We start from the raw sequence: 26,188 nt of genomic DNA on the forward strand, positions 1-26,188 counted from the left end.
GTCCCACAATTCCATGCTTTGAATGATTTTTTTCATGCCAAACAAACGGCATTCATTGAATACTAATGAATTCATTCTCCTATTTTGGATTCCTTGGACTCAAGGACATACCTGTGAATGAGAGATAACCAGAGTGACCAAAACAAAGACCCTCGGTGTCTTTGTGGGTCTGTTTGGCCTAATCAGAAGAAAAGAAATTGTTTGGGTTTTATGAACTATCCGGACAAGACTGAGGACAGCCATCAGTAGTGGCCAGGGCCGGTCTGAGGCCCGTGCAAGCTCAGAACAGACCTGCTCTCCACTTCCAGCTCTTACCCTGCTTTCTGCATGACTTTGGACAAGTTCTGTGACGTCTCTAAGCCTCAGGTTCTCCACCTAAAGATGGGGGTTACAACGATCCCTAGCCCCCAGAAGCACTGAAAGGTACCTTGTGGATCATACAGATCAGCGGCCCAGCTTTGCTCTACACGTTCAGCAGAGGGCAGAACAATTTCTGTCATACTACCTCTGGGGTAGAAATGCTGGCCCTAAAGTGGCAGGCAAGGACTGGAGAGTGAGCGTGTGTTTTGTTCACTCCTACATTCTGTTTAATTCCTCCACAGGAGTTAGTTCTTAGAGAGGGAGCTGGCTGTGCTTATGGGCCGTGCTTCCATATCCAAGATGATTTCATTGGAAAGGTTTAAGATGGGCAGTAAGAATTCCTAAACACAGCTGGTTGTTTTAACTTTATTTCTTGTTGGTAGCTTTTTAAAACCAACCCTATAAGGTAGGTCTTCTCATTTTTCCTGTTTTATAAATGAGGAACATAAGACCCAAAAAAGTTAAGTTGCTTGCCTAGGTAGACTCAAATAACGAATTAAGATGCAGAATTTGAACTCAGGGGCGATTCCAAAGGCTGTGTGTTACCTTCCACTCACACTACTTCCTCTGGAATGGCTGCTGGTAGTGTGGCTCTTTGGAAGACAAAGGTTCTCTCCATCCCCAAACCAAAAAGATGGCGTTATTACACTGTTTGGCCGGCTCCCTGTGGAAGCTCCCAAAAACCCATTAAGGAAGCCTATCCTCTAGGGCCCCAAACGAATCCAGCTCAGTAAATTGCCTTTTGAAAGGAAAAGGAAACATCTGTGGCCTCAAACTTTATATGAGCAATAATTCGAGAGTCTCTTTCAGAACCCAGGAAGGGAAATTCCCCCACGGAAGGAGGAGTGGTGCCCAAGTGTGGACCCTGCTCGAGCCGGGAATTCATTAATAATTGTGGAACCCTTGAAAGAGAAGAAGCACAATTTAAACTGGAACATTCCAAAGCAATAACTTATCTCTCAATATAATTTGCTATTTGCATAATCATTAGAAAGCAGAAATGAGGGTCTGGGGGCCCCGCTTATGTGGGAGACAAATCTCTGGCCTCCTGAAATATTTTTCATTTCAGAAGTTCAAACCATTGTTCGTTTTGGACCCGAGGACCGTCTTTTTAAGACAGTAACGCTTTCACAAGATGGAGAGGCTAGGGCCTTACTGCACAAGGTTGTGTCTTTCTAAGCTGATAAAGACAAACGCAGAACAGAGATCTAAACAAATGCAACTTGATCTAAACAATGTATCAAGGGGGAAGGAGTCAAGGTTTCCTAGGCTCCCAAGATGTGCGAGCACAGAGTAGACAAGCAACATAAATGGGGGAAGAGGGCCAGGGCCAGGCACTGGAGGGAAAACACCCCGTCCACGGGGACAGCAGCTGCTCAGCCCCAGGCAAGTGCTGTCAAGGACAGGAATGAGGGCTCATTACAGCGAATCTGCTTTCTCAAGAAAAGACGGAGGTTCGGAACCTTATGGGAAATTTCCCGATATTTAAATTGGGGGCAGCAGATACAAAACTATGTTTTCTTTCATTATACATTTTAAATGTTTCCTTATAAAATTGGCCTTTTCAATCCTATTCTGTAGGAAATCAGGTTCCAAAAAGTAGTTGGTTCAGGGTCAGATAGCAGCAAAGTGTGAAACCAGGACTTGCCCCCAATCAGTTCTACGAGGGAGGTGATGACCGATTTACTACACAGGTCAGGTGGGAGGATTCAAGGTGTCCGGAGCATGTGTCCACAAAACATCTCCAAAGAGGCCCAGCACCTTCTACCGCAGGGAAGGGAGGGGATTTGGGGGTGTGGAGAAGAAGGATCTACCATTTATTGAGCATCTGCTATGAGCCAGGCACTGGGTTTTGCACACATTGCTTTATCAAGTCCACACAACAACTGTTTGATGAAGATGCTATTGTCCCTGTCTTATTGAGGTCAAGCTAGGGGACTTCCCAGGGTCCCACAGCAAGGCCAGGTCAAGGCCTTCTTTCTAACATTTGTTCAGCACACCTGGGCCTTCCTCCTGCCTGGGCTGCTGAGCAAGGGGAGCCCTGGAGCTTCCCCTACAACCTTGTCACTCACCCGCATTTTGTAAATATGGTCCAGATAAGGAGACCCTCACAAATCTTGCCAGGGCTCTTTGGCACCAGGGGAAACTCAGTAAATTAAGATGTCACACAAGCCTTGCTGTTTCCACAAGGAGTGATTATAGCTACAAATCTGTCCCAACATGCAGCCAAATGGGCTTTGAGCAGATAGGTCATGAAGTTGATTTACTGCTGCCGTGATTATGATTTTGATTTATTATGAAGAAGACAAAAGGCTTCCAAGGGATCAGGATACAAGGGGTATGGCAGTTCAGTTTTGGCTTTGCAGAGACTGGGATGCAGAGGTTTAAAGGGAAGCAGTGGGAGGTGGGAGAAGGAAGCAGGCTCTAACACCAGACTGGCCTGGGATCCAGTCTCTGCTCCACCATTTTCTGGCTGTGTGACCTTAAGCAAGTAGCACCACCTCTCTGAGCCTCCATCTCCTGTCTGCAAAAATGGAATTATCATAACAGCTACCTACCAGGCACGTTGGAAGGACTCCCAGAGACACTTGATGTAAAGCTCCCAACATTGTTGGATATCATTATTGTCATTATTACTGAAATACATTTCTTAAGCAGTCACCTGCAGAGCCAACTGTTTGACTTCCTGTCACTGAAATAGTCAATGCTTAGCTGAACCTCTTAATTTCATCAAAATGGTCTGGTGAGTCAGAACCTTAATTAACTTTTGCATGGTGTTCTTGGGGCAGGAATCAGACCCTTGCATTTCGCCCACTCTCCCTGACTCCAAATAATGGAGGTGCATGTCCCTTATAAATTGCTCTGACTCTACAAAGACGAACAAATCACCCAGTAGACACAGAAGGTTGAGCACACAGCCAGCCTGCAGGGCCACAGAGAAACCTCTCTGCAGAACACTAACACAAGGGCTTGGAACCTAATGAAATTACCCTCCCTCTGCTGAGTTCCCTAAAGGGATTGCAATCCCGTTTGTGTGCTTATTCAATGGTGACCTCAGCCCGACCCCTCCCAACAGCCCTGGTAGGAGGAGTTGAGCAACGTGACCTAGAGTGAAGGGGCAGTGTCATTTCCTCGATGCTGCTCTTTGCAGGATTGCAGAAAACGAAAGGGTTGGGAGTGAGGTTCAGGTCAGGGTGGCTTCCCGGACACGGAAATCAAGCAGGGCAGAAGATGCAGAGGGTGGAATGTTCTTAGCGACAGGCTGTCCATGGCTAAGAAAGCCAGTTTGACATTTGCCCCGTGCTGTCTGTTCCTTGAGGGTCCCCAGCCTTGAAGATTTATCTTGGCACCCCCTGTATTTGTCCAAGGCTTGACTGCAGTAGGTGTCCAATAAATCTGTGCTGAGTAAATAAATGCCACCCAACCAGTTTCATTCGTCTGATTTTTATTACACCCCCCATCTATTTCCAGAAATGATTTAAGGCAACTTACAAGCTACATGATTTAGCAATCACTACCATTCATTGAATGCTCACAGTGTGCCAAGTTCTGCCTTGAGTACATTACCTGGTTTCTCCAGTGTGTCTTCACAACCATCCTCTGTGGTGGGGATTATTATGATTAGCCCCATTTTACAGATGAGGAAAACAGTAATGAAGTAAGTGGAAGGAACAAAGATGGGCATAAATTGGAAGCAGGTGTTATAACAGTGCCCACACTCAGAGCAGGGGGGCAAAAATTGGCTCAACGTTTACTAGCAGCCTGACAAAAGAAAGGAACTGGATCTGTTAGAACATTCAGAGTCCAGAAGATTAAAAAAAAAAAAAAATTGCTCGGAAGATGCACAAATGGTTCTTAGCTGACTTGTGTGGCCTTGGGCAAGTCACCTCTCTCTCACCCTCTGTTTTTCCCTCTGTACAAAGGGAGTGATTACAGTAATGTCCCCATCACAGGACAGTTAGGAAGGTCCAGGAGCTGATAAAGACCGCAAGCCCAGTGCCTGGAACCCAGAAGACACTCCATCAATATTCGCCCTCCTATCTCTTCTCTGACCTTTTTGCCCCATCCACTTATTGAAGGAGGCATCTTGGAGCGTGGGTGTTTAACTGTAAAATCATTGGCAAGGCTGCCCAGCCAGCTCATTATTACTTAAAAAGAAGAAAGGAGCTGTGCAAGGCGTCTCGGGGCTTTTCAAGCACGCCTGCTTCTGAATTTCATGAGCAGTGGGTGGCTGAATGGTTTGGTGAGTTCCAGCCTGGGCCCTGCTTGAAATCCACGTTAAATGAAAGGTGCCTCCAACTCCCCATTATAGTGTCGTGCCCTGGGAGGCTCCCGAAAGTCACGCTTTTCTGTCATCTCCTGCAGCCAAGAAATGCAATTGATTTTCCTGGCCTCATTTTCGTGTTTTAAAGAACTATTTCCCCAGGGCTCCTCTGAGAACTGAAATGGAGAAAATCTCATTCATGTTTTACCATGTAACCCAAAGACTAATCATGCATCTGGCAACAGATACTGGCAGAACATCTAGTCCATAGCAGACCCAGGGCCAGGCACATGGGACATAGAAATGACAGGTATGTGGTCTCTACCCTCAGGAGAACCCTTTAGAAGGCAAGTTGTGATGAAGACAGCACCAGGCGAGAGGGTTCCTAAGCCAGCCTGGAAGGAGGTGGGGAAGGGTGATGTGGGCCGAGAGAACAGCCTGTGCCAAGATATGGGGGTGTGGATGGTACGTGACGGTGAAAGAGGAAGCTGAAAGGTAAACAGAGGCAAGCTCAAGAAGGACCTTGATGTCAGACTAGAGTTTATTGGGAGAACCAGAGAGCTAACCCGTGTTTAATATCTGGTGTTCACTGATGTGGTTCCATGTGAGCATTAAACATTACTGTGGCAGTTTGGCTGGAAATTGAATTGGAGGTGGTAAAACTGGGAGGTAGGAAGACCAGTCAAGGGCTCTAAAACTAATCCAGACCTGAACACATATTCCACGAGTGGCTTCTTGATAGCCAAGTACTAAGCTAGGTATTTGGGGAAATACCAAAATAAGGAGATAAACTCAGGTTTACTGGGTGCCCACTGCATTTTGATGTTTTACAAGTGTTTTCCCATCTAAGTATCACAAAACAAGATTGGTATCTCCATTTTACAGATTAAAAAAAAAAAAACCTAGCTCAGAGAAGTAGAGGTGAGTAACACCAGGAACTCCACCCGCTGAAGAGCAGCATGGACTCTGCAGACCAGAGTCAGAGACGGCAGCAGGCTCCAACACAAAAAGGAGGGACAATTTGCTGTATGAGGGAGTGAGATGTTGCACTCTAGAGCCAAAAATAATTCGTGTATGCCTAAAGGGGAAACTGTAAATACAGAGCCCGGAGCTCTATTAATATTCAATGATAAATGATGTTGCTTTAAAATCAAATAGATGCACATGAATGCAGGTTTTAGCTGGATGCCGGGAACATTAGATTGTGGGCCAAGTCTGGTACTTCCATGAATCACCCACACCACCTACCCCAAGGCCTGGGTCCTGGTCGCTATTCTGTAAATATTTATTGACTGAATGGGGCCACTTAGAGAAAAATTGCTGAACGGAGTTACAATTAAGAGAATGACAATGGGCGCATTTCAAAAGATAAACTTTCAAAGCTTTAGAGAAGAAGCTGGGTACAAATGAAATTTGTTTATTAGTTCTTTACATATTTACTGAAAACTACCACACCCTCCCAATAACACTAAGCCAGATGAGTTAATGTGTTAATTCTTAAAAAAAAAAACCTCAAAGAAACAGTATTACTCTATTCTTTTAAATTTTCTAGAGCATCGAGAAAGAAAAAGGCATGTACATTTTCTTAACAAAGGCAGCACACACACAAAATTACTCAACACAAACTCACAAGATTCCTAAAGCAAAATTTCCAAAGAATATATTATCAAACAGAATTCAGTAGTACACCATGACCAAATGTGGACGTGTATGAATGGCTTAGTATTTAAAAATCTACTCATATAATTTACCATAATGTCAGGCCAAAGAATACAAACCATATGATCCCCTCAGTACATGCAGAAAAGGTATTTGGGGAGGAAAAAAAAAATCCATCAAAATGTAAATGACAAAAGAGCACCTGGATGGTGCAGTTGGTTAAGCATCTGACTCCTGGTTTCAGCTCAGGTCTTGATCTCAGGGTTGTGAGTTCAAGTCCCACACCGAGTTCCATGCTGGGTGTGGAGCCTACTTAAAAATAATAATAAATAATAAAACTATGTAATTGAGACAATTTGGTATTGTCTCAATTTTTGATATCAAGTAACTGTCAGATCAATGGAAGAAAAGAGAACCCAGAAATAAACTCAAATACAAATGGGAATGCACTATCTAAAAATGGGGGTATGTCAAATCAGAGAGAGGAAGGATTCACTAATAAATGTGGAACCAATGGCAAACTTCTAAAGAAAGAAAGTTGGATTCCTACCTTGCTCTTTGCAAATTCCAGATGGATCAAAATTTTATTACAGAAAATAAAATCATAAAAGTACCAGAAGAAAACATGAGTTTAGGGTGGAAGAAGGCCTTGATTTTTATAGAGTCAAATGTATCAATATTTTCCTTTAGGACTTCTAGAGTTGGTGATTAATCTCAGTTAAAGCAAAAGTAGGAAATCCTGCAGGCTTAAAAAAGAAGTAACACCATAAACAAAACCAAAAGGCAAAGGACAACTAAGAAAGTACCAAATAGGTGAGAATGACTAAGTTCTTAGCTTTGGGAAGAGGCCACACAAATCAGCAGGAAGGAACAGCAAGTCGCCCAACAAAATAAGATGTTTTCCAGGAAGGATGCAAAGGTCAAACAGTCAATTAGTACACAGAAAGTGGCTCCATCTCACTGATAATGAAAGACATACAAACTAAAACAAAGAAGAGGTGCCATTCTCTCTATATCAGATTGGTAAAACTTTTAAAGCTTGCTAAAACTAGCAATGTGAGGAAGAACACACTTGTAGGCATGATAGAGGAAGTATAGATTGTTGGGAAAAAGTTTTGGTAGATAATTTGACCAAATCTATTAAAATCGAAGATTCACAGACTCTCTGGCAAAGCTTGTAAGATGAAGATTCTCATAGCTTACCAATATATTTGTAAAATATATGAAAGATGTGTGTGTGTGTGTGTGTGTGTGTAGACATGCACACTAGGAAGTTTATTGCAGCAGGGTTTTTAACGACAAAAGACTGAAAGCTAGAACAACAATAAGAGACTGATTAGGAAGATTATGAAAACCCTCAGTCTACAGTCATTAACAAGAACATAAAAGGATCTCAGTGTGCTGATGTACAAGGATCTCTGAGCTATATTATTAAGAGAAAAAAAGCAAGGTACAGAAGAATATATATAAAATGGTCCCATTTGAGAAAACAAAAAGGATATCAAATGTATACATGTGTATATAAATCTATATATGCTGCCATGTAGAAAATGTCTCTAGATGAGAACATAAAGTATTCCTGGGCCATCCAATGGAGCTTTGTGCAATGATGGAAACGTCCTGTAAATCTGAGCTACCCACTATGGTAGCCACTGGACTCCTGTAGCTATTGAGCACTCGAAATGTAACTTGTGTGACTGAGGAATTAAATTCTGAATTTTATTTCATTTTGATAAAGGAGTATAGTCACATCTGGCTAGAGGCTTCCAATTTGTACAGCACAGACATAGATGATGAGTATTTGAGGTGAGAAGGATTACAGAGGGAGAGAAAAGGAAACATTTTCCATTTTATGCCTTTCTACACTGTGGGAATTTTGCACACGTAGATGTGTTACTCTTATTTAAAAAGAAAACTTACTGACCACCTATTGTTTTCAAGGCCGCATGGTCAATAGCTATGAGGGATGTAGAACTCAGCCAGGGGTGACATCTGTCTCCAAGAGCCCAGGCTTTCACAGGGCCATGGAAAATCGCAGGTAAGGAAATAACTGCATGAAATTGACAAACTCTGTGCAGTGAGGAAGATCCCAGAGGAAACGGTCTGTTCCATAACTGACAGCAGGGAAGAGAGGTGATGTTTGAGCCAGGCCAATGAGATGAACAGGTGTACACTAGACCACGGGGGAGAGAAAAATATTCAGGGTGCAAGAAACAGCTAAGCTGAGGAGTGGAGGAGATAGGGCAGAGTGTGCCCAGGATTCCGTGGGTAATGTAGGTTGGCGGGAGGAGTTTGGCGAAAGGAAGGAAGGGAAATTGAAGAGATGAACAAAAGACAGGTCCTTGAGGACCAGGTACAATGAACTAAGGGGTTCAGATTTCACCCTGAAGGCCAGGGGAAGCCCCAAAATAATTTTAAGCAGGAGTAAGGAGTGATCACAATGACTTTGAAAAGAAACACACACTGATTGTGACTTGGAATGTTAAAATCAAAGGCTGAAGCTAGAAATGGGGGTGCAGTTGAAATATACACAAAGACTTATTTTTATTCTCTATAGAGAAATAATAGTAAAGCATTTATTATATAATAATATAATAAAGCAATAATAATAAAGAAATAATAATATTTATGGGTCTAAAATTGCACTGTTTGCCCATGAAACAATCACATTTGGTCTGTTTAGAGTTATGCAGCACCCAGAAAAAAGAAAATTCACAGGACCATATTTTCCCCACCTCCCAAGGCCATCTCATTTTTTATTAAGCCCCTGGGATCTTGAGAAGTCTTTGTCTTTACCTTAACTAATTTTCCTAGGGCTTCAACTCTCTAGGAGATGGCTAGGATAAGAACTGAATACTCGACAAATCTGACACATCTTAGTGGGGCGACAATGGCATGATTCCTCTTTTTAGACCGATAAACATGGTAGTAAGTCCTAGACCAATGTTTCTCAGCCTTGGCACCCATGACATTTGGGGCAGGATAATTCTTCACTGTAGGGGTCATCCAGTGCATTCCAGGATGTTTAGCAGCATCTCTGCCCTCTACCTACTAAATGCCAGTAGTATGCACACACACACACACACACACACACACACACACACACCACAGCTGTGACAACTGTAAATGTCTCCACATACTGCCAAACGTCTCCCCTCATTGCAAAATCATCCCTGGTTGAGAACCACCGTAAGAACATCAAAGACAGGAGAGACCTTGGGGGCAATCCCACCCAACTGCCCATTTTACAGATGGGAAAACTGAGGTCCAGAGACTGAGACTAGAAGTTAGTTTTCCTCACACAGGTTAGAGATTTTTTGGAGACCAGAGATCTTTTTCTTAGCTTCAAAGAAATGTAGTTTAAAAAAAATTGGCAGAATTTTCATTCAGGTCAATTTCACCTAGGTGCATATTCATTTATCTTTTCTCTCTCTCTTCTCTCTTTCCATCTCTCTCTCTTTCTTTGCCTCATATACATGATTCATCGTAGAATTTCTATTTACTAATTTGGTTTTCTAGCCACAAATGGTACCAAAATTATTATTATTATAATTCTGTTATTATTAAAACAACCACCCTCTCTAATTCAGCATTTTTCATTTTTTATTTGTTCACAGTGAAGAGATTAATGGGAACATATCTAATATATATCAGGGGCCCCTGACAGATACATCACAAACAGTATCATTACAACAATCCTCTGAAGTGGGCATTAGTATCCCCATTTTGCAAAAGAGGAAACTGAGGCTCATGGAGGTGAGGTGACTTGCCCAAGGTCAAACAGCCAGTGAGCCAATGAGTGGTTCTATAACCAGATTTGAACCCCTGTCTGTCAGATTGCATAACACAACTGAGTTCAAGTTGTGGAGAATTAGAGTGAGCTCACGATTAACACCCAAGTGAAAGTTGAATGTCCTCAGAGAACCAAATTCCCTCCCAGTTTCTTGGATCACGGAGCTGAGGAGCTTGTCAGCATCTCCAGGAGAAAGCTAGGCCTCTGGCAGTTGCTATGACAACTACTTTTCTTATAATTATAGAACATGGTGGTGACACACAAGCTGCACATACAGTCACTTTGTTAGGACCTGTCTGCCTCTGACACTTCCAGGAGCTTAAACATCATAAATTTTTTTTTAATCACATTTAATATAATCACGCATTGCAACAGTGGAGGCCCAGAGAGCGAGAAAGTCAGGAGATTCACCCTCCCACCATGTAATGGGACCATGAGGCAAGCCACATGACAAGCAGTGAGGAAAATGGCAATTCTCCCTTGGGAAATTTTGCTTCTCTTTTTTTCTTTTTTGGATCAATGCATTTCAGGGCTTGGCCAAACAGTGTATTCAAAGAAAAGAAAAAGGGAAAGAGCCAAGGCAAAATTAGCCTAATTCTTGGCAAATAACAAGGAAAAGCAGCAAAATTTAGAATTCTAACAACCACTTTTCAGTTTAGTTTCATTTAGCCAGTTCCCAAAATGTGCAGGGTTTCCCAATTTGGAAGATGGGTATAGACAAATGAGCACATACACACACTCACACGTACACTCAAAAGCATCCATAGTCACACATACCACTCTGGGTCAAAAAAGCCTGATTCCGCCCCTTATTGGCTGTGTGATTGTAGGTACCTTAACTAACCTCTCTGATCCCCAGTTTTCTCCTCTGTATATCAAAATGATGCCTACTTCATGAGCTATAGTAAAGATGAGATGGAAAATGACTAGCTAACTACCTGACACATACAGATGTTCAAAAAAAGAAAGTTATTGTTATTAATTAACTACAAATAATTTTAAATACTGCTTTACCTTCTATGAACATCTTCCTCTTACTACCCCCACGTGGGATTCAAGAAACACTATGAAGCCCTGCCTTCAGTGCTGCCTTCAGTAACTCAACCATGTAGCAGGAGAACTCTGCCCAAGCAGAGACAGATACTGGGACAAAGGGCAATGCTGGGACTTTGGGAATCCCAGATGAGGAACTGACTTGGGGAATCAAAGACTAGTTTCTGCAGGAGGTGACATTTGAGCTGGGTCACAAGTCAGAGAGCATGGGGTAGAGGTGGGGGGAGACTGCGCGGGCAAAGATCCGGAGGTGAGAAAAGGCGTGGTGGCTTTACAGAACTATGAGAAGGCTGCAGTCCTGGGGGTGCAGGAGGTCAGTGGCACAGCGACTGGAACTAGCAGCAAGGACCACCTTTGGACGAGCCTGCAATGCCATACTAAGGTCCTCATGCTGTTGCCTGTAGGAAGTAGGGAGCCACTGAAGATTTCTCAGGCAAGATCAATGATCCAATCTGATGTTGCTCATAATGGGTGGAAGGAGGTGGGAGGGAGATGGAGGGTCAAAAGCTGACACAGTAGAAAGGGCGAGTGGGGAGGGACAGGTGTGCCCAGGCAATGTCAGTTGAGACAGAGGGCTCACAGAGATGGAATGAGGCAGGCTTCCCACTGGATGCCCGAACTAGGTGGATGGATTCCATCTGGTCAGATGACCAACTCCCCAGAAATGTACAAGAGGAAGTTCACATTTCCTGAGCTCCCATGGGACAGTGTTAGTTTATATTATCTCACTCAGTCCTCACACCAGGCTTATAATGTGGACGTCACTATACCATTTTACAGGTCAGGAAACATGGGTTCAAACAGGTGAAATGACCTGCTTTAGTTCACACAAATCCCCGACCCCTATATTCCCCCTTCTTCCATATTGCCTTTCATATTGATTTTGCGGGGGGGGGGGGCCTAATTTGCCTGTGTTTGCCCATTTCCATGGTGTAAATACTCCCACTATGGCTGGTTACAAGCTTGCAACAGTTTAACAACTGGCTTGCAGCCTTTTAATAACTGGCCCTCAGGGGGCGGTGTGAGCCAGCTCCAGCCCCTGCTGAGCAGTCTGGTAGGAAAGAAGATATTCACTAAACTCTAGCAGCCTTCTTATACATCCAATGTATTAACTAGTCACTTGCTTTATTGCAGCGTTTACTTACCAGTGTTTGTTTGAATCAACAAGCATGAGAAGTCAGCAATTAAAAGCAGCTCCAGTTATTGGGCTATAGAGTGGTCACTGAGCCACCCAGACACCCAGGCCCCCACTGAAATCCTGAGTACATTCCTTTTGAGACAGCGCCATGGAGGTTTTTGTTTAAAAAAAAAAAAAAAGCCACATTTGCTTTTCAATGATCAATTGATAACAATATATATATTTCTGGAAGTTACTCTAACAGTATGATTCTATCAGGCCTGGAGAAAGCACCCAGACAGAAACATAGACCAGCATCTTTATTCTGATTTTCAATTAAACCCTAGCCAGAAATGCAATAATAAACATCAAATATGATCAGGGCCTTTCTCTACCAAATACTCATATGCAAATTCTTTCCTTCCCTGCCAGATAATGACTCTGCTCTTAACCCAGCAGGCAATGTTTTTAATAACTCACCTAGAATGTTCCTCAGAATAAAAAAAATTTAAAAAAATAGGAGAGCAATAAAAACCAAGACAACAGATAATAAAGTAAAATGTCTTATCTCCATTTACTACTGTCAGCAAAGATTAGAATCCCATCCAAGGAAGGCAGCCCCTGGGGTTTTGATGAAAAATTGGCAGAAGCAAATGGCAAAGGTATAAATGGGGTCTCACCTCCCTTGGAATGTGGCATCAAGAAGACATTTACAAGAATGTGTCATCATCAATAAACTTAGGAACAGAGATAAAGCCCTGATTTTAAATAAAGATGTTGAAAACGAGGCAGCCAGAGCTCTGGGGTTGTTTAAATGTGGAGTTTCTCAGTCAGCCAGGTGGATTTTTTTGTTTACTCATGCACCTGTTCATTCAGTTATTGAAGGCATCTTTTAGTTCCTAACGTGGCCGGGCGCTGGCTAGGCTCTTGAGGTGCAAAGATGAAGGAAACACCATTCCAATCCCAAGTCAGTGCAAGACACGGCAGGTAAGTCCATGACGCCAACACCATGTAACTGGTGCTAGAATAGAGGCTCGTACAGCAGGTGCAGGAAACCAAGGAGGAAGGACAGACCACGTGGGCAAGCCAGCAAGACCGCACAGGCCAGGGGCCATTTGGGGTGGGTGTTGAAGGGTGAGTATGGACTATGCCCATTGGTGAAGGGAGGAAAGGCATTCCAGCTGGAAGGCACAGCACGAAGAAAGACAGGGAGGCATACTGTGTACAGTGTCATCAGGGAAGTGCTTTGGGTGGTCAGAGTGCTTGTGGGAGAGGCAGGTGAGCTGTGGAGCTGCAGAAGGACTTTAAAGGGGCCAAAGCCCTCATGGGATATGCACTTTAGGAAGAGTCCTTCTCTGGAGTGGTGAGAAGAATGGACAGGAGCCTGAGAAAGGAGGCCCAGGGACCCAGGATGAGGCTGGGTGATGAGAGGATGGGTGAACAGAGAAGAAGGTACAGTTATTGGAGACTTTCAGGAGGGAGAGGGGCCTGGACTCTGCTGGCTTTTAGATGTGGCACTTGAGCCTGGCGAGGCTGGTTCCAGGGCTGCCCCATATCTTTTCCCATGTTGGTGTGGGGGGGACGCTAGTGGAGCAGAGGCCTGAGATGGAGTACCAAGGCCCCATCGCTTGGCCAGACAGAAGGGAAGGAGGAAAGGAACAACCAGCAGGTAAATTGGCTCCGCAGCATCCCCAGAGAGCTACTCACTGGTAGCCCAGCTCCCATTCCACTGCAAGCAGCCTCGCCTGACTCCTGAGCCCCTGCGTAGGGCCTGGGAGCCCAGCCCAGCCACACAGCCTCCTGGTGTGGAACTTGGGGGAAGCACCAGGCTCTCTGAGCCTGTTTCCCTTGCCTGTAAGTGGGGTGATGAGCTCACCAGCCCCGCATGCCAGGATCACTCAGTGAGATAACATACATAAGGCACCAGTCACAGGTCAGGAGCAGAGCAGAAATCCAAAAGAACTGAGTGGATCACAGCAGATAGACGAAATAGTGAAAAAGCAAAGCCTTATAATGTTAGGGGCCTGAAGTTTCAGTTGGACTTTTGTTTATTTTGTGTTGTTTGTTCGTTGTTGCTTGTTTTTTAGTAACAGCCCACAGACCCCTATTCTCTAAGAATTACTAGCCCTCCCACTTCCAGTCCTCCGCCACCTGGCTTCCTGGTAACGTGTCCGTTTGCCTGACAGGAATGGTGAGTTCTGGTCCCTTACCACTTATGCATCCCTGCCATTCTGACTTCTCCCACTGACTGTGTTCTGGGTCTGATCTGCAGACATCCCCATGCATTTGGACGGCCTCCCTATCTGAGCTTGCCCAGGCCATAACCACCAGAGTCAGACTTTGTGGACCCCAAATTGGGGTGTGGTCAGAGACGAATACTGAGTGGCAGTCCCAAAAGACTGGGGCTCCAGTGGCCACACACCAGACACCCACTCTATGCCAGGCCCCGTGCTGGGAACTGGAGACACGTGGGTAGGCCAGAAGTGACCTTGCCCTCCAGGGACCAGAGGCTGGGGGCAGGTCTGCAGATACAGGAGCAGCTAGTTACAGTACAGCGGCATTCAAGGCCCCCTGTGACCTGCAGAGCCAAGAGGAGGCACCAAACCCAGCTGAGAGGATCGGGGGAAGCATCCCAGAGGAGTTGATCCTATAGGCACAGTACAGCTGAGAAGGTGGCCAGAATGTTCTTGACGAATCCACATTTGTGAGCTCCTCCAGAGCAAGGATTTTGTCTTATGCATCTTTGTGTCTCCCAGCAACAGGCATTTGGCCCAGCCCAGAACAAATATTAATGAAGACAAAAAAGGAAGGAAAGAAGGCAAGCCAGCCACAGAATGGGCACAGACAATGGCAGGGTGGCATGGACGTGTGGCAGAGGGTGAGATATAGCTGGGTTCCTATCTTGTTCTAACACTGCCGGGCGGAATGACCTTGGAAGCCACCTCACTTCTCTGAGCATCAAGTTCCTCATCTGTAAAATGGGGATAACAATAGGCATTGTTGTTGTTAGGCTGAAAAGTGGATTAAAAGCGTTTTTTAACAGATACCGGGATTATTCATGTTATAACCAATGTGTTGAGAAATAGCCTACCAAAAAATTTCCCTACACTCCCCAGTAGGCAAAGAGGTAGCTCCAGAGGTCACGGTAGACAGCCAGGGGCTCCCCATGAATCCTGACATTGAACTGGCCACCCTTGAACAATTCTGCATGTTTCCCCAGCCACGTTCCCAAAGGGGAAAGCCGGAAAGGGAGGCCCAGGTTTGTCTCAACCAACAGACAAAAGCTGGCTAATTAGGCAGGAAGCTAAGAACCCAGGAGGAAGAAATGGAATCTGAACAGGAAGGAAATAAGATGAGCATTCATTAAGATCTAGAGTGTGCCAAGGACTTACACTATTTGTTATGTCCACAGTGTGTCCTGGTTTATTGATGAGGAATCAGGAGCTCAGAAAGGTGAAGGGACTTTCCCAAGGTCATGGAGCTAAGAGGTGACAAAGATGTGATCTCAGCTTCCCAGGTCATTCTAGCCCCAAGGCCCTAGAACAACCTCTCATCAACCTAACACAGTGGCCTCCAAATGCAAAACTCAGTTCCTTCTCACACCAGCTTGGGGGACAACCAGGTTTGACAGCATGGCCAGATACAACAGCACCCCGCACCGACCAGCACCCTGCACCGACCAGCACCCTGCACAGACCAGCACCCCGCACCGACCAGCACCCCGCACCGACCAGCACCCCGCACCGACCAGCACCCTGCACCGACCAGCACCCTGCACAACGCCTTCCACGGCAAAATCAGCTTTAGAGGAACACTCAGCTCCCAAGACTAAGAAAGAAGGAGAGGCTCCTCTCTGCATGCTACTGTTTTCTTAAATAGCCTGCTGAACACTTTCTCAAGTCTGTGACCTCTCACAAGAGCTTTCTTGGTTTTAGAAAAGACAAAAAGTCCAGACAATTCTTTCAGCCAACCTTTCTCACTTCATTGCCCCGCCACTCTCTCCTCTCATTCTCTCTTATGTGGCTTTGAGCCGCTCTGTCTAGATCAGCTCTGAAATGTGAAGTCATAAGCCTTTCCACCTCTGTGAGGGTATTGGAATGAGGGACAGATGCATCTTTGCCATCCCCATAGTTACCTCCTACATGAGCAATATCCTTGGGAAGTAGCCCAGCCACTGTTTACCAGCACCACACTCTCTAAGACTAACTGGGAATTCTGACTTCCAGCCCTGGTTCTCCAGCGCAGAGCCATCCTGAGCCCCAGGCCATTTACATACAAGGGTGACCAGACCACCATCCATGGCCCATATGCTCCAGGCACCTCTCACTCAATGCATGCCCCCAACCTAGGTCCCCCAGTTTCTCCTTCAGTGGACAGCATCCCCTTGCCCAGCCAGCCAAGCCAAAATACCAAGGAGTCGCTCTTTTCCCAACAGGAACAAGTCCTATAAATTCTGTCTTCAAAACAGACCACCTGGGCCCCAAGCCTTATTGCAGCCAACAGCTCAGACCCTCAGACTCTCCCCCAAAGCCTCCTCCCAGGTCCTCGAGCCACCCTCACCCCAACAGATATAACCTCCACACAACCCAGAGGCAGCTCTCTTTAAAAAAGCGAAAAGAGGCTAATGAATGCTCACAGCTTTACATAAAGGGATTTGCTCCATTCCTCCCATTTTGTTCCAAGTGGCAGGGCCCCCTGCCTACCCGTGACACCCGTGCTGACAAAGGACTGCTGCCCCCAAACCTAACACCCTTCCTCCTTAACCCCCTAGGACTAATCGAGTCAAGCTGCTGGGGGTGGGGGGGGGGCTTCTGCAGCCCCAGACCCGGACTGAGCCCCTCCTTTTCTCTTCGTTGACTCACTTCTGTTCTGTTCGAATGGGGAGTGACCCACCACGACAGGCGGCGTGGCTGAACAGAAAGGCCACTCTGGCTCAGCTCTGAGCCGCGGCCCTGCTACTTGCTGGCTAGAGGAGCAGATCACGTCACTGCTCCGAGCCATGGCTCCCCTTCGAGAAATGGAGGATTGCATCAGTCTCTCAGGGGCTTGTGGGCAGTAAATATGATTAAATAGCAACATCACTAAAAGTCAAAGAAGAGGAAAAAATCATCCAACACCACTGCTGTAACACCGCCACAGAGGGGGCATACACTGATACATTTTTGCCATGTCTTTTTCCCTCTGTTTACTTGTGGGTTTTTGCATAGTTCCAATCCTGGAAAACACACAATTTGAATCCTTGCTTTCTTCACTCAACTTTCCCTCTGAAGTATTTGCCCAAATTATTGTGTCTTCATAACTATCATTGTAAAGCAACTGATAAATAGGGAATAATTCCATCAGAAGCTTGTAACACTCTATTTGGTAAAAACGATAATAATAATCCTACTTTTTTTCTGATTATCAAAATCATGCATGCTCATATCAAATTTGGAAATCATGGGAAAGTAAAAAGAGATGAAAATATTGCAGAAGCCCATAATTCTGAGTAAATGAAATACTTTCTGAGAGAAAGGGAACCCTGAGAAACTGCTAAAATAATCCATCATATGGCTATGGTCTTATTTACAGAATCATGAGGAAGTTGTTGAAAATGTAGCATTATTTCCAATACTTTGATGTTCTAAATAACACATTGAAGTAAACGTTCTTGTATGTGAATCTGGGCATATTTCTAATGGTCTCCACTGCCAGGAGAACAGGTCAGCTTACTCTCTGGCCCCATGCATATACTTTATTCCCCAAGGTACCCTCACCTTCACCTTGAAGCTCTGATCAGGCTCATTCTTGTGGGCATGCAGTTCAGGCCAGATCCATATTCATGGGGCCTACACTGTGAGCCAGACACTGAAGCTACAGCCAAAAATAAGAGCAGCCCCTGTCCTCAAAGAGGGCGTCAGCATCCAGGGAGCTCCCACACTCCAAGGGATGCATACAGAGGGGCCACACTCCCTCTCAGGCTCACACACCCAGCAGCTCTAACCCAAATTTAGCAGGGAGATAGGGAGGGACGGGAACAGACCAATATGTTTATCCATGTACACACTCCAACCAAGGGCTGTTTTCACTTTCAAAGCCCCCAGTCACAGCTGACACTGGAGAGCTACTGTTCTTTTGTATTTATCACGTACAGATCGTAGTGCTCTGCATGTCATAGTGCTCTGCATGTCTTCTGCACTTGACCCTCACAGTGACCCTACTATTACCTCCATCTGATACATGAGGTTTGCAGACTTGTGGTGGCCACTTGGCCTAGTATAAAGTGGAAACAGGGCTCATACCCAGCCAGACTGCTCCAATATCCATCTAAAGAACCACTTTGTTCTAGTAAAATCATGGCTGATTTTGCCTCCTAAATATCTTTTAAGTCTTTCCATGTCTCTCTATCTGCTCGCCATTCATGTTGGAGCCACCATCTCTTCCTACTTGGACGACTGCAGTAGCCTAATTGTCTCCAAACATTCCCTCTTGCCCGCTACAGTCCACTGGCCACATAAAAGCCAGTGTACTTTATTTAAAACCCAATTAAATCATGTCCTTTCCCTTCTTGAAGTCCTTCAGAGGCTTCCTTTATGCTTCTAGCATAAAATCCAAATTCCTCCATAGAGTCTACACAGCCTAGAATTGTCTGCTTTCCGCCCACTTCTCCTGTCTCCTATCTGCCTACTCCCTGCGCCCTTCTAAGAGCCTAGCCTCACTGCCTGTGTTCTTATTCAGAGTTGGGACCAGCCTCAGGGCCTTTACACAAGTTGTGCTCTTCTCAGCTTCCTAAGTGACTTCTCCAGGGTACTTCCCTCAAGTTCCTCCCTTCGTCCTTGCAGAGCATGCTTCAAGACTCCTTCATCACAGTGATATATATTTATCAGCCCTCCTAGTGACCGCTCACCAAGAAATAGAAGGTCAACCATTTGGGTTTTTTCCACTAAGAAGTCAGCTTTTTTTTCCCCCTTTGTCTCTTTTGTATTTTGTTACAACCATCCACTGACTAATATATTTGAGGGCTTTTTTTTTTTTATATACATTTCCATCATATTTCCTGGAGATTGTGATGGAAAGGTAGAGAGATGGGGACAGGGGGAAAAAGAAGAAAGGAGGCACATTCCTCAATTATCAAATCATCTGAGCATTCCAGAGCAGAAGAGAGCATAAATCGTCCTCAGGAGGCAGAGCTTTTGTTATTTGATCAGACTCGGTGAGCCAGATAGTGTGGCCTCAAGAAATCCTCCCAGAAATAGCCTCTATCATTTCCCACTCCCCAGGAGCACCTGCTCTACTAGCGCGAGGAGCCTTGAGCTGGCTGAAGCCAGCCTTACCTTTACAATTTGTGTAAAGAAACTGACCGTAAATTCGGCGATTTTCGGCACCCGAAACTTCCCTTTGTTCTTCTGTTCAGGCTGATATTCTGTTCTTGTCTTCACAATCACCTGAAATGTTCAACGAGTGTTAGCACAACTGGAGACTTGAACTGCTTCTTTTTTTCTTTTCTTTTTCTCAGTAGCTAGAATTTTTATACATTGCATAAAGATCAGAAAATAAAGAACCTCCTTCTCAAACATATAAGAAAGTAGAAAATTCAAATTACCCATACTTCCCCATGCCAACAGAGACAACCATAGGTGACAATTTGGTTCACACCTTTCCAGATGTTTTTATATGCACATATATATGCATATATTAGACATATGTGTGCTATTTATATAAGCATATCTTTTCTTTTTATGTGACAGATTCATACTTCGTGAATTATAACCTATTTTAAACATACAACAATATATTAACATATTTTTATGTAGACAAATACACAATTGTATTTTGCCTTTTGATGAAGCATAATATTTCACTATATGCATATACTACAATGAATCTGATGAGTCTCTATTGTTGAACATTTAAGTTATTTTCACAGCTTGGGTTATGTAAACAAGTTATGATGAACATCTTGTAGCTCAACCTTTATATATATACTTGATTCCAATTTGACTTAGGCACTTGCACAGAGAAAAACATAAAGGTCTTTGAATCTCTTGTATCATCTTGTTTTTCTAAAGTCTGAATATTTTGCAGAGGTGGTTAATATCTTATCAAGATATGCTGTCAACCTGCCAAGACATTTATGGAACTCCATCCCACTGTGTAGGCAAAGTGGAAGAAAAAAAGAACCTGACAGATAATCAATAACCATGGCCGAGTGCCACAGTGTCAGGGGGAACACAGAAGCTGTCTGAGACTCAGGGCCTCACCTGTAAAATACGGGCAATAATCTTCCCTATTTCACAAGGTTGTTCTGAGGGTTAAATGAGATGATAATGGGTAATATTTTTGGAATTATTTATTATGTGCCAGAACTAGATCAAGCACTTCATAAGCCTTTATCTACATACCACTACTATTTCCAGTCTTGGGACAAGGAAACTGAAGCTGGGAGATACTAAGTCACTTGTCCAAGGTCACTCAGCTAAAAGGAAGCTGCCTCCTAACCATGATCACTCTTACTTCTCACTGGAGCTTAAATTAACTGAATCTTCATGGAAAATTCCCATGTTTTCCTGGAGACAGTAGTCAAGTGTACTGACTCAAGCAAAAAAATTCTCCTATGAAGAATATTCTTTAAGTCTGTGAGGCATGCCATTAACTAAATGTAGCTCAAAAAGGAAAGGATGGAGAAAGGACTACTATTACTGAACATTGCCTGTGTGGCACTTACATATGTTGGTTAAGGAGGCTCGGGGACCAGCCCATCTAACAGTTCTCTTCCTCCGCATGATCTAGAATCCAAAATTTGCAGATGTCAGTTCTGCTCTTGTGTCCCGCCCCTCTCTGTAGTCTGCTCCTCCAAACAATGGAAGTGAGCCCTGGCTCCTTCAAATAGGGAATTAGGGCAGCCAAATAAGGGTGAGGGTCTTTTGGGAGGTAGGGTGCGTTGTTCTGTTATTTTTATTTTCTTCCTATCTCCTCTTCTAAAGAATAGGAAAGCAGAAGCTTCTTTGGCACAGGTAATAAAAATAACTCTCATGCTTTGCAAATTTACCATATAGCAGGCACTGAACATTTGACATACATATCTCACTTAATTCTATGCTGTGGGGCAGACACTGATACTGTCAGTACTGTAGGAAGGTGTAAGGGTATGTGCTGGGTTTGAACACTAGCTCCACTCCTAAGCCTTCTGTGTCTTCTCCTCTATAAAGTGGGACAATAACCATAAATATCTCATTGGGTTGTTGTGAGGCTTAAATGAGTTAATAGAAGATAAGCACTCAAACCATTCATTCAAAAACAAATGTTTATTTGCACACTGCCTCTGAGTGCTGCCAAATTTTCTTCCATGGATGTTCAAAGCAGATGTGGAATGGAGCCTGGCCTGCACTTGTCAGCCTGCAGGTCCTCCCTACCCAGCTCGAACAATGCTGTTCAAGCATGCTCCTGACCTCCTTGTCTGGAAAAAAAAAAAAAGGTAGGGAGTGATGGATGAATAGAAATTTACTGGGTGAGGGGCGCCTGGGTGGCTCAGTTGGTTAAGCGTCTGCCTTCAGCTCAGGTCATGATCCCAGGGTCCTGGGATCATGTCCCTCATTGAGGTTCCTGCTCAGTGGGGACCCTGCTTCTCTCTCTCTCTACCCCTCACTCATGCTTTCTCTCCCACTCCCACTTTCTCTCTCTCAAATAAATAAATAAAATCTTAAAAAAAAAAAACTTCGTCAAAGCAGACTAGAGAAAGCGTCTCCTACTGGCCTTGAAGAAATAAGCTGACTTGTTACAAGAAGACCATGCAGCTGGAAGGCAGACTCTAGATGCTGAAAGTGACCTCAGCTGACAACCAGGTCACTCAAGAAGATGGGGACTTCAGTTCTACAACCACAAGTAACTGAATACTGCCAACAACCTCAGCAGGCTTGGAAGAGGACCCTGAGTGCCAGACGAGAAGGCAGCCTAGCCAACGCCTTGACTTCAGACCCGTGAGACACCAAGCAAAGAACACAGCTAACTTGTGCCCTGACTTCTGACCTACAAAAACTGTGAGATAATATATTTCTGTAGTTTTAAACCATTATATTTTTGGAAATTTATTGTACAACGATAGAAAACTGATATGCTTTCCCACACTCCCAAGTCCATCTCAACCAACAACCATCTTTTGGTTTGATCTGTTTGCAGCTAGATCCTTAGCCATCAGATCTCTGGTGTTTACACATCACAGAGGAAATGTTAAGAAGCATTTGCTTCTTAGTCCTTCCCTCCGCCCTCAATTTCTATGAACAGTTTTTCCAAAGCTTCTCAAAAAGCTCGAAATCATTTTCATCATTCCACATAAATTTAAAAGACCCTATGCATAGCCGACATTTTGAGACAGGTGACAGAACTTTAAAAATATTACTGTCGGAATAACATTCTAATTATCATATTAAACATTTTGTGGTTGCTTCCCTAGCATCCATTTAGATCAAAAGTCCCCAGATATTCCTTTTGGGAACCCACTGCTGCCCCTTTGTGTGGCAGCCATGTGGTTTGGTGGGATTGATGCCTCCCTTCATGATAGGAATGATACGTTAAGCCAATCAGGGCCTACTATCCTCTTGATCACAAAATATGATTGGCTCAAGATTAGGACCAATGAGATATGAGGCAAGATTGACTAGGAACTTGGGGAAAGAAGCCTCCTTGCTCTTTATGGGTGTTCCTCAAAGAGCATGCTCTTCCTCTGGCTGGTGTGGTGAGGACTTGAGTTCTGAAACTTCCGCAGAGATTGTTGTCACAATAAGGAGTAGCCGAGATGAAGACAAAGGTGGCATATGAAGGAGAGCAGAGCCAGGGCGACCCTAGAGAAATGGAGATGGGCCCTGATGACACAGTGCCCTCTGGATCACACCTTGCCTAAAGTTCACATTGAACTCTGCAGTTATAGGGGCCAATTTACACTCTTTGGGCCTTAGTCCAATTTGGATTAGGTCTTCTGTGAGGTAAAAAGATCTAGCTGATAAAAAATATGTTCCAAGAAAAATGAACTGAAAAGCTATTAGGATTTAGTAAGACGGCCAAATACTAAATAAGCATAAAAAAAACAAGAGATTTTTTTGGCACCAACAAAAAAAAAAAAAAAAAAAAAAAACCTCAAAATATAATGGATCCACCAAAACATACAAATAAAAATGTTCATGGCCACTTTTTTCATAATATCCCTGAACTGAGAACAATCCAAAAGTCCATTAATAGAAGAATGCATAAATTGTGGTTTATTCATAAAATGGAACGCCACACACATGGGTGAATCTTACAGACATTACCTTGAACAAGATCTGACACAAAATTTTTGTGTATATTATACGATTTATTTATATCAAGTTCAAAATATACATAAAAATTATATATTATTTTATATAATTTATATATAATATTTATAATAAATACATAAATAACATGTAATGTTTATAAGTATATATATACTATTTCTTTTTAAAGTCTCCCGTTTACCATTTGCAGTAATGGTGGGGGTGTTGAGTTTAGGCAGAGTTGAGGTCATAGCCCTCCTTCAAGTCCATGTCCTGCTTTGCCCTAAACCCCTATGACAGGCTGCTTATGCCCTGAGTGACTTTCTAATGAAAGGGGTTCTTTTCGGTTTCGGAGCCCCAGTTCTCAAACTACCAAGTTCAAACACAAGCCACAGGCCAGGTGGGTACCTGACCCAGGCTGGTCTTCCGTCTTGTCCTCTCTTTAGCTAAGCCACATTTTCCCCAAAAGCAACCCACGTGGCTTAATATTTTACCACCGCCCCTAAGGAAATGTTAGCTCATTAGAACCCCATCTCCGCATCAAAAGCAGGTCTTTGCCCATTTGCCTAGGACAAGAACAGACGGTCCTCTGGCCTCTTCTCTGACCTCTCACTGGTAGGCTTGTTTGCTCCCTACCCCTTGAAATGCCCTTCTCCCTTGGGTCCATGGCCGTATTTCTCTTGGTTCTCTTCCCGTTCACTGACCAGCTCTCCTCAGTTTCCCTTTCAAGATCCTCCCCTTCTGCTTGACCTCTCAATGATAGAATTTCTCAGGGTGAAGTCATGGGCGTGCTTCCCTCCTACGCACCTCCTCTGAGTATTCGCACTCCTATAACTTCCAAGTCCATCTTTACCCTTACAACTAAATTCAGACCTCATCCAGCATTCAGATTTCCCTACTGGACATTTGCCCTTGGACCAATCTGCCTAAATATACCATGTTCACAGCAAAGCTCTTGTGTTCCCAGTCCACCTGCCCCTTAATAGTTCTTCCCCAAGCCATCCGCCCCCAAATAGCAGCATTATCCATGCCAGTGCTTATGTCAAATACAGGAATTCTCCCATGACTCCTCCCTTCCCTGCACTCTCCAAATCCATTTCAGCACCAGCTCCTGCTTCTCAAAAACTTCTCTCAAATCAACCCATCTGTCCAGTCACACTGCCTGCACCCTCGTCCAGAGCATTGTCATCTCTCCCTGAATGGTTTCTCTGGCCAACTTCTTTTTTCCATTCTTGCCTCCCCAAACTTAGGGAAAAGGGTTTTCTAGACCGCGGGAACGGCATATACCAGCATACGTTCAGGAGACACTCAGGAGGCTGGCACATGAAGGAGCCACAGGAATTGGTTTTGAGCGGCCAGAGCATAGGGTAGGTGAAAGTGAGGGGTAAACAGAAGCTCTGAATGCCACACCAAGCAACTTGAAGATTAACTTGAAAGCAGTGAAAATCCAAGGAAGGATTATAAACCAGAGAGTGCCTTTCCAGATGTATATTACAGGTAATGGATAAGCCTCTGGCCACAGCGAGATACACTGGAAAGATGCAGAGAACAGGAGAAATACAACCCTACAGAGTTACTGGAATCAACCAGCTATTGGGCGTGTCATGAAAGTTGGTGTTCTGTTCCCGTGGAGGGGAGCCAAAAACATTTCCCTTCTATAAAAGAAGATATGGCAACAGTTGCTTTTTTTCTTTTTTTTAAGTACTATGAAGGGAAAAGCATAAGAAATGTTAGCGAATCATTAATTGTACCTTGGAGGAATCAGCTTACATAAGCAAAGAAAGAGAAAAGAGAAAATACATTTGCAAAGAAAGGCTCTATTCTCTGCAGTTGAAAAAAAAAAAAAGTGGGGAAAATGGAGCCCTGAGCTCTTGATTAATAACAGAAAGGGTGGGGGGGAAGTGGAGAGAGAAGAGGAAAAATCCTTTCTATGCTTTTTATCATTTAAAGTGGGGTCTTACAAATATTTGGAAAAATGAACCTCCAGATTTTCAAATACCATTGTGGATTTGGGCAAAGATATAATTTGTTTTCATATTTATACATCAGTCCCCATTGTCCTGTCAGTGGCTGATATGAAGAACATAATTTAACATAATTGGCGTTGTGAAAATGGGATAAATTATTCATCCCAAAAGGACCCCTAGTCTGGATATATTCTCTGTTCACTGGCAAGGCCAGATAATACATGGTGGTTCAGATGGTGCAAAGTACAGATCATAAAAATTTAAAATACTACTTCCCGGGATTATCAATAATGAAGAGGTTCCCACATGGAGAGGCCCCAGGATTGGCAAGAACAATAAATAAAAGTGCAGAAGTGCTGACAAGGAGCAAGATTGTATTTTTATGAGCTGGACTTTCACAGGCCAAAAATAGATCTAAGTTGTACCCTGCAGCTCATCCCTGCTGCTAAGAGAGAAGTTCAGAGCAGGATAGGGCATCTGCCAAGCACCTACTATGTGCCAGGCACTGTTCTAGGGGGTCTACTGATGTGTACTCTGTTAATTCTCATAACTCTCCTCACAACCTTCTCTCCAATCTTCATGTATCTCCTTTAAAATCATTATTATTCCCATTTTTCAAATGAGACAATTCAGCCTTAGAGAATTCGTCACTTGCCTATGATCAAATGACTGGTAAGTAGTTGAACTGGTGGTTCAAACTCAAGATTA

General features: G+C 44.0%; 1 protein-coding gene across 1 annotated transcript in view; it reads right to left on the minus strand.

Annotated features, from left to right (window-relative positions):
- NSG2 (neuronal vesicle trafficking associated 2) overlaps positions 1–26,188 on the minus strand; it is a 55,304-nt gene that overhangs the window by 19,058 nt on the left and 10,058 nt on the right. Inside the window, exon 3 of the mRNA XM_025866615.2 lies at positions 19,587–19,670. Within this exon, the coding sequence (XP_025722400.1) occupies positions 19,587–19,670 (84 nt within the window). The remainder of the gene's footprint in view (positions 1–19,586; positions 19,671–26,188) is intronic.

This window comes from Callorhinus ursinus, unplaced genomic scaffold, assembly GCF_003265705.2.
Source record: "Callorhinus ursinus isolate GAN/ISIS: 27379988/994484 unplaced genomic scaffold, GSC_fseal_2.0 scaffold3, whole genome shotgun sequence".
Lineage (NCBI taxonomy): Eukaryota > Metazoa > Chordata > Mammalia > Carnivora > Otariidae > Callorhinus > Callorhinus ursinus.